This window comes from Lepidochelys kempii, chromosome 3 (assembly GCF_965140265.1).
Source record: "Lepidochelys kempii isolate rLepKem1 chromosome 3, rLepKem1.hap2, whole genome shotgun sequence".
NCBI classification, from domain to species: domain Eukaryota; kingdom Metazoa; phylum Chordata; order Testudines; family Cheloniidae; genus Lepidochelys; species Lepidochelys kempii.
The window spans coordinates 95665369-95674812 of NC_133258.1; the positions used below are offsets into that span (position 1 = coordinate 95665369).

The window sequence follows — 9444 nt, forward strand, 5'->3', positions numbered from 1 at the left end:
ACTAAGTGACAACAGTGTAGTTACCTAGCAGATCATTTACCAACTCCTACCACATAAAAGCTAAGGACATTATACACTACTCAGATGATAACAATGTTTGCATTTACTAAGTATAAAGATATATGGAGCCCTGACAAATTCAAAATGCCACCTGATAAAATACACATATATTATGTAGCTAAGTTAGCAACTCATGGTCGTGGCACAGCCCAGCTTTCTTTAACAGAGTGCAGTAAAAAGCATTAAAAGCAATCAGCAAGGTAAGTGCAAGTTGCAAGACTAGAACACAGATCTAGGGAACGCACTAGGGCTCACAGGCTTCCAGCCAAGTCAGTGAACCTCTCTGTGCCGTAGCAACCTCATCCAAAAAAATCTGGCTGTCAATGATGCTTTGTGCTCTGACCCTATCCTGTAGATCTCAAAGCACTTTACAATGGTGGGTAAGTATTACTAGTCTGATTTTTCAGTTGGCTTCAAGTTCATTCATTCCCTCTGGCACAATGAAATAAGGGTGAAGCTTGTTCCTGCAGGAGACAGAGCTTCTCAGGGTCCAACCAAAGACTGTGGAATGAACTCCCCCAGAATCTAAGAATGATCACAAACCTCACCACCTTCCAGTCTACATGCAAGGCACATTTTTTCCCCACTTTGCCTTCTCTAGCATATACCTATAGTGGCAAGGGGTGGAGGAAGAGGAGGGGGAAAAATGTATATTTTATTTTTAAAAAACTCCAAAACAAAACACTCCACAGCACGGTCTTCCCCCCAGGGAAAGAATGAGAAGAAAAACGTGACCGATGTTAGTAACGTTGCTTAATGCACTGAGATACTACTGTGATGATCATGCTAATAGAACAGGGCAATTATCAAGTGCATCCAGTCCCAGCTTCTGGGAGTCAGAGGTTTAGGGAGACCCAGAGCATTGAGTTGCATCCCTGATGATCTTGGCTAAAAGCCATTGATGGACCTATCCTCCAGGAACTTATCTAATTCTTTGTTGAACCTAGTTATACTTTTGGCATTCAAAACATTCCCTGGCAATAAGTTCCACAGGCTGAGTGTGAGTTGTGCAAAGAAGTACTTTTTTATGTTTGTTTTAAATCTGCTGCGTATTAATTTCATTGGATGACCCCCCCTGGTTCTTGCGTTATGTGAAGGAGTAAATAAACCTTCTTTATTCACTTTCTCCACACTATTCATGGTTTTATAGACCACTATCACTCCCCTCTCCCCCTTAGTCATTTCTTTTGCCTGGTACTGAAATTAGGCTTACCAGCTTGTAATTACCAGCCAGGATCACCTCTGGAACCTTTTTTAATAATCAGTATGTATTTTAGGTATCCTCCAGTCATGTGGTACAGAGGCTGATTTAAGTGATGGGTTACATACCACAGTTAGTGATTCTGCAATTTCATATTGGGCTTTCTTCAGAACTCTTGGGTGAATATCATCTGGACCTGGTGACTTATTACAGTTTAATTTATGAATTTGTTCCAAAACCTCTTCTACTGACACCTCAATCTGGGACAGTCCTCAGACTTACCACCTAAAAAGAATGGCTCAGGAATGGCAATCTCCCTCACATCCTCTGCAGTGAAGATGAATGCAAAGAATTCATTTAGCTTCTCCCCAATGGCCTTGTCTTCCCTGAGTGCTCCTTTAGTACCCTCAATCATCCAGTGGCCCCACTGATTAAGTGCATCAAAAGCAGGAAGTCTGCCAGTCAAAAAAATGTTGCTAATAGTTTTTGTATCCTTAGCTAGTTGCTCTTCATATTTGTTTTGGCCCACCTAATTATACTTTTACACTTGACTTGCCAGAGTTTATGCTCCTTTTTATTTTCCTCAGTAGGATTTGACTTCCAGTTCTTAAAAGGTGTCTTTTGGTCTCACCACCTCTTTTACTCTTGTTGTTTCGCCATGGTTTTGGGGTTTTTTTGGCCTCTTGCTTTTTTGGGGCCTGGGAGGGGCAGGAGAAGAGAGGCGGGAAAATACATTTAGTTTGAGCCTCTATTATAGAATTTTTTAAAAGTTTCTATGCAGCTTGCAGGCATTTCACTCTTGTGACTGTTCCTTTAAATTACCATTTAAGTAGCTTCCTCATTTTTGTGTAGTTCCCCTTTTAGAAGTTAAATGCTACTGTGGTGGGTTTCTTTGGTACATCTCCCCTTCCCACCTCCCCACCCTAGAGTTGTTAAATTTAATTACATTATGGTCACTATTACTGCACATCTTGGACCAGATCCTATACACACTGTAACGAGAGTGATCAGGTAAGGTGAGCTATTACCAGTGGGGGGGGGGTACGGGGGGTACCTTTTGTAGTGATAATCAAGGTGGGCCATTTCCAGCAGTTGACAAGAACGTCTGAGGAAAAGTGGGGAGTGGAAGGGGGGGGATAAACATGGGGAAATAGTTTTACTTTGTGTAATGACCCATCCACTCCCAGTCTCTATTCACCTAGAACTAAATCAAGAATTGCCTCTCACCTTTTGGATTCTAGCACTAGCTGCTCCAAGAAGCAGTCATTATTTGTGTCTAGAAATTTCACCTGTGCATCCCACCCTGAGGTGACGACATGTTCCCAATCAATATGGGGATAGTTGAAATCCCCCATTATTGTCGCATTTTCTGTTTTTGTAGCCTCTCTAATCTCCCTGAGCATTTCACAATCACTATTACTACCCTGGTCAGGTGGTCAGTACAGCAGAACCTATAGTTACGAACACCTCAGGAATGGAGGTTGTTCATAACTCTGAACAAAACGTGGTTGTTCTTTCAAAAGTTTACAACTGAACACTGACTTAATACAACTTTGAAGCTTTACTTCAGAGGAAAAATGCTGCTTCCCTCCCCCCCCTTTTTTTTGTAGTTTATGTTTAACACAGTACTGTACTGTATCTGGGGTGGGGGGGGGGGGTTCTGTTCTCTGCTGCTGCCTGATTGCATATTTCTGGTTCCCAATGAGGTGTGTGGTTGACTGGTCAGTTCATAACTCTGAAGTTCTACTGTAGTATATTCCCACTGCTATACTCTAATTATTCAAGCATGGAATGTCTATCCATAGAGATTCTATGGTACAGTTTGATTTACCCTTTTTTTTTTTTAAACTATATTTGACTCTATGCTTTCTTTCACATACAGTGCCACTCTCCCACCAGCACGACCTACTCTGCCATTCCTATATATTTTCTACCCTGGTATTACCACATCCTATTCCAGCAAGTTTCTGTGATGCCTATTATATCCATATCCTCATTTAATACCAGGCGCTCAGGTTCACCCATCTTACTATTTAGACTTCTAGAATTTGTATACAAGCACTTATAAAATTTGTCAATATTTAGTTGTCTGCCTCCATGTGATGTAATTGAATGGGACTTTTCCCTTTGTTTCTCTTCAGTTCCTATCTGTATTTTGTCAACTACTATCCTCTCCTCTTCACTAGGATGTGGAGTGTCCCCGTTAACAGAGTGTCTCCTAAGGGATGCCTCTGTCCACACGGTGTGTTCTTCTGCATCTGTCAGCTCTCCCCCAGCCCGTAAGAGAAAATCAAGAATCTGTTCCACCTCTGCCACAAACTGGCTATGGAACTTCTGCCATGTCATTCAACTCTCTGGGCCTGATTCTACAGTGCCTTGCACCTCAAAGTTATTGACACCTGTGCAAAGCAAGTCTAAAATGCTACTATTATGATGCTATTGTTTTAGAACCTTTTCAATCTCACTTCTCACTGATGTCAATAACTTCACAACAAATAAGGCAGTAGACAATCAGGCCCTGTGTTTTTGAGTTATGAAAGTAGCCATGCATGTTCTCTGCTAGGCCAATGGACCATTGTAGTGGACAGTGCAGGAGTCAGTGTCAGTAACATGATTTAAAGTGGTTTATACTTCCTGAAGCTTCATTAGAAAAGATGAGTTCCAAGTTATAGAAGTCTATTATCATCACTTCAGGAAGGTGACAAAGCAAATATGATACTGTACCATTCTTGACAGGTGATACAATGCTAATTATGTTTTCCTTTATACGCTAAATTAATTACATTTTTTTTATTTCTCTCAAGTGTTAATAGAATCTCTATCAAAAGCTACATAAAATATGGATTTTGCTTCACCATGCACTTCAAACTCCTCTTTGAACGGGATTCTTCAGCCTTCTTATGTACATCTCTTGAGAGAAATCAAGCTGGAAGCTATTCTGTTTTAGCAGCCTGTCCAAGCCTCCACTTTTAGCTAATAAAACAATTCCTCAGTCCTCAACTCCAGAAGGCACATAGCAACTTGTGAAAGAATGGAAAAAAATATCAATTTTGATTCCCCCTCCATATTCTAAAACTCCTTGCCAGGGTGTGATGAATATTTAGTTCTCAGTTCCCAAATCTCGAGACAGGCCTGATCATCACCATCAGTATTCTTACCTGTCTTTATTAAGTTGTTTATCTTCAGTTACCAAAGCCATGACTGCCATCCTGTACATATGATCCGATACACTCTCTGGTTTCTCTACATTCCTGTACACCCAGCCTGTTCGTGGTACTCTCTGCTTGGAGAAAGTTTTAACAATAATATAAAACATTTGAATAAATGTTCTGAAGAATTTAGCTTAAGAGATACCAATGGAAATTTGTTCCATTAAGGGTAACCATTTCCTTCTCATGCATAAATGAAGCCTCAATTTAATTGGGGATTGGTCCTGCTTTTGAGCAGGGGGTTGGACTAGATGACCTCCTGAGGTCCCTTCCAACCCTGATATTCTATGATTCTATGATTCAAGGTTAGTGAAAAAATAAATGTTACAAAGCCAGAGTTAGTTTGAAAGTACAGATGATTGATCCTGTGACAAGAGTCTATTGCAATATACTACAGTCATAGCACACACCACCAGAAAATCTGTCCTTTTCAGCTTTCAGAGACCATTTCAGCTTGATTGCCCACACGCATTCAGTATAAATAAATAATATTCAGCATTTAAATAGCACTATACTTCTTCAAAGCATTGGTCACACATTAACTACTGTAATTGATCTTTATCTCTGCAATGTAGGTGTAATTTGTATTATCCCCATTTTACAGAGGTGGAAATTGATACTAGGGACAGTTAAAGTACTTGCTCAGAGGAACTAGAATTAGATGCAAGAGCTTCTGAGGTAAGCCCCAGGCTCAGTCAATGACATTTTTTGGATCAGCCTTCCATCCCTCAGCTGTCTGCCAACCTGCACCACTGGCAGTGTTTCTACTTCAAACGGTTTCTGCCAGGACCACTTTGTTCTCCACTGGGAGCAAAAATCTTTGGCTTTGGCTAAAAACATTAAAACAGGGACTAAAGAATTTTTCAATTGTTCTCATATCTTAACACAACCATGGTAGTTAAAGCCAAGTCCAGAGAAACGTGTGTGTGTAGCCATCTATAGGGACTTGAATCAAGGCTGTAGTCCTATAACCCCCTGAGGTATCACAAGACCAGTGGTACAGGCAACACAAATGAGTCAAGGAAACACAGGAGCAGCATATGCTTCAGGCAGGCTCAAGCAGGTAAACTCCTGCAGGAACAGAAGGTGAGCTGCTGCACTCAGCCTTCGCTGGAAGCTAACAAACTAACATACAAAATAAGATACAGCAGCAGTGGGGTTCTCTAGCAGAATTTTCTCTAACAGATCACAGACTGAGTTAAGTTTCAGAGTAGCAGCATCTTAGTCTGTATTCACAAAAAGAAAAGGAGGACTTGTTGCACCTTAGAGACTAACAAATTTATTTGAGCATAAGCTTTCATGAGCTACAGCTCACTTCATCGGATGCATTCAATGGAAAATACAGTGGGGAGATTTATATATACAGAGAACATGAAACAATGGTTGTTACCATACACACTGTAACGAGAGTGATCAGGTAAGGTGAGCTATTACCAGTGGGGGGGGGTACGGGGGGTACCTTTTGTAGTGATAATCAAGGTGGGCCATTTCCAGCAGTTGACAAGAACGTCTGAGGAAAAGTGGGGAGTGGAAGGGGGGGGATAAACATGGGGAAATAGTTTTACTTTGTGTAATGACCCATCCACTCCCAGTCTCTATTCAAGCCTAAGTTAATTGTATCCAGTTTGCAAATTAATTCCAATTCAGCAGTCTCTCATTGGAGTCTGTTTCTGAAGTTTTTTTGTCAAAGTATTGCCACTAATAGGTCTGTAATTGAGTGACCAGAGAGATTAAAGTGTTCTCCAACTGGTTTTTGAATGTTATAATTCTTGACGTCTGATTTGTGTCCATTTATTCTTTTATGTAGAGACTGTCCAGTTTGACCAATGTACATGGCAGAGGGGCATTGCTGGCACATGATGGCATATATCACATTGGTAGATGTGCAGGTGAACGAGCCTCTGATATTGTGGCTGATGTGATTAGGCCCTATAATGGTGTCCCCTGCATAGATATGTTCCTGGGTTAGTGGTTCTCGTGTGTGGTTGCTTGTGAGCATTTGCTAACAAAACGCCACTAGCCATCACCTTCAGACCCCAACTAAAACCTCTCCAATGCATCATCAAGGATCTACAACCTATCCTGAAGGACGACCCATCACTCTCACAGATCTTGGGAGACAGGCCAGTCCTTGCTTACTGACAGCCCCCAACCTGAAGCAAATAATCACCGGCAACCACACACCACACAACAGAACCACTAACCCAGGAACCTATCCTTGCAACAAAGCCTGTTGCCAACTGTGCCCACATATCTATTCAGGGGACACCATCACAGGGCCTAATCACATCAGCCACACTATCAGAGGCTCGTTCACCTGCACATCTACCAATGTGATATATGCCATCATGTGCCAGCAATGCCCCTCTGTCTCCCCCTTCCCCCCCCTTGCTGGTAATAGCTCACCTTACCTGATCACTCTCATTGCAGTGTGTATGGTAACAGCCATTGTTTCATGTTCTCTGTGTATATAAATCCCCCCACTGTATTTTCCACTGAATGCATCCAATGAAGTGAGCTGTAACTCAGGAAAGCTTCTGCTCAAATAAATTTGTTAGTCTCTAAGGTGCCACAAGTCCTCCTTTTCTTTTTAGGCTGAGTTAAGTTTTTTATCCAGAGACTTGCACTGACATTTAGCTCCAGGGCTCTAGAGAAGACCCACCTACTGACATTTAAAATGGGAGTCGATGGAGGAAGCGATGTGGACTCAAGTGTGATCCTGCAGCAAGGGGTCTATTAACTGACAAGGAAAGCAGGCACCAGGGTTTGGTAAACTGAGCACAAGGCTGGGAACCCAGAGCTCCCGATTTCTAGCCTCAGCTCTGCCCCCCACTCGCTTCTGGGGCTTTTGGCCCAGTCAGTTCCGCGCCCCCCTGGCGGGCAGCTCCGGAGCCCGGCCCCCGGCCCCGGCTTTGCTACAAGGGGGTGACAGCCCGCACCGCGCACACTGACTCCAGCGGGCACCTGGCGCGGCAGCGAGTCACGCAGCCAGTACCTGGCGGGCTGGGTTTGGTTTTCATCCCGCGCCCGGGTGGGTGGGCGGCTGGCTGAGCTAAACCTCGCCCCCGACCGGCCCCTCCCCGGCCCTTGGGCTTCCCGCCCCGTGGCCAGGGCCTGTCCTTGGCTCTTCACGGCCTCCCGTCGCCCTCAGCCCCATCACCTTGAGCTGCCCCACCAGCCTCAGGAACTGCAGCAGGCTCCCGGCGGCGCCGCCCAGCGGGGCCGCGGCCATGGGGCTGCCGGCGGAGCGGGCCGAGAAAGAAGCAGCGGGGCTCGCGGAGGCCGCCTCCCGGGGGCTGCTGCTGCTGCCGGGACCCGCCTCCCCGCGCTGCACAGCGGGGACCGAGCCCCGCCCCTGCCGCTTTGTTCCGGGCGAGCTGAAGCACCCGCCGGCGCCTTCTCCGCGCTCCCGCTGAAGGGCGCTTGGCCCAGCCGCCTCCTGCGGCGGGACCTTGCTGCCTTGAGTACCGAGGAGGGGAGCCCAGCAATGGCCGAGACGCGCCAAGCGCTCGTGCAGGGATGGGGCGGGCCGGTGAGCCTCCGGGCTCGCTCTCCCGGCCCTGAGAAGTGGCTGAGCACGTTTTGCCCGATCTGCCGGGAAAGCGAACAGCAAGGGGGGGAGGTTGTAGCCCTGACCAAAGCAGAACGTTGCAGAAAAGCTGCCAGGGTGTAATAACGGAGCGTTATCATGCAGCTCGGAGCAGTGGCGAATGGACTAAACTAAACCAAAGTGAACTGTCTCCAGAATGTAAGATTTCCTGAGCTACAGCTCACTTCATCGGATGCATTCAGTGGAATCCACTGAATGCATCCGATGAAGTGAGCTGTAGCTCACGAAATCTCATGCTCAAATAAATTGGTTAGTCTCTAAGGTGCCACAAGTCCTTTTCTTTTTGCGGATACAGACTAACACAGCTGCTACTCTGAAACCTGTCTCCAGAATACAATCCCTAGAAACCTGGGTAATAAGAGTCAGGCCAGATGACTGAAGAGAAAATGGTCAATCGGCTAGAAGCCATAGTCAGACCAGATCCTCATCTCTCACTGCAGAATGTCCAAGGATGGAGAACTGGGGACATACTTCTTACTTTGGCTGTGGTGTGAGGCCTGTGGAGAATGCTGCTTTGGAAATACTGTACAGTTTTGCCTTGGAAGTTTCAGCACCCTCTCTCTTGCTCATGGTTAATTAGTGAGTTAATTGCAACTAACTAGCTACTAATTACTTAGTGTGTGTTTGCTCTTAAAAAAAAGCTACAACATGAAGAAGCAGAGTAGACAAAAAAGGGCTGAGAAAATTAATTACATACATTGTTTTAATTTAATCAACCCCACCAGGCATTAATAGACAGAAATGCAGAGGTAGGGCTTAATTCATCTTTGTGCCAGTGAGGGTAATTACTGCATTGTTTCTTTAAGCCAGTCAGGATGCCCAGGCATTAAAATATTTAGGATTCTATGCATGTCAAGAGTTTTGGCTCAAACAGGATGTGGGGAAAAACTGGACTCTTCTCATGTATGGTTGCCCTACATTGTAGTGTTGGCACCAAGACTGGGGAGAAGCTCATGACAGTCTAGTATATGTCAGCATTAAGTGTGGGGTGTAATCCTCAAACTATAGTCCAGTGTTGGATACTTTAGGAGTGGCTATACAATTAATTGACTCTGGACTACATGATAAGTAGGCCTGCTGGGAGCCTGGCAGAAGACAAGTCCCTAAATAGGACTGCCAACATTGTATTTCCGAAATATGGGACAGACCTCAGATGTCCTGACGTGAGCCTCTGAAGGCAAGTCCCTTCTCCTCCCTCATCCTTCCTAAGGGTTCTCTCTCTCCAGCTCTAGGATCTGCAGTGAACCCAGGGCCTCAGGCACTGGGCTGGGTAGCCACTGCAGCTCCTGTTCAGTTCTGTACAGGTGCTGGGAGCGGAGCTGGAGGCTGCAGTTGCTAGTCTCTGCCGCAGTGCTGTCCATTGC

The 9444-nt window shown here is 45.0% G+C and overlaps 1 protein-coding gene across 2 annotated transcripts in view; it reads right to left on the reverse strand.

Moving 5' to 3' along the window:
* Positions 1-8026, reverse strand: part of HDDC2 (HD domain containing 2) — a 75865-nt gene extending 67839 nt beyond the window's left edge. The window contains exons 1-2 of one of the 2 annotated variants that reach the window (XM_073337218.1): positions 7631-8026; positions 4420-4541 (exon numbers count right to left, since the gene is read on the reverse strand). In XM_073337218.1, coding sequence (XP_073193319.1) covers positions 4420-4541; positions 7631-7702 — 194 coding nt within the window. In that variant the 5' untranslated portion in view covers positions 7703-8026. The remainder of the gene's footprint in view (positions 1-4419; positions 4542-7630) is intronic. The other variant, XM_073337219.1, reaches the window with a different exon arrangement.
* Positions 8027-9444: the final 1418 nt, after the last annotated feature.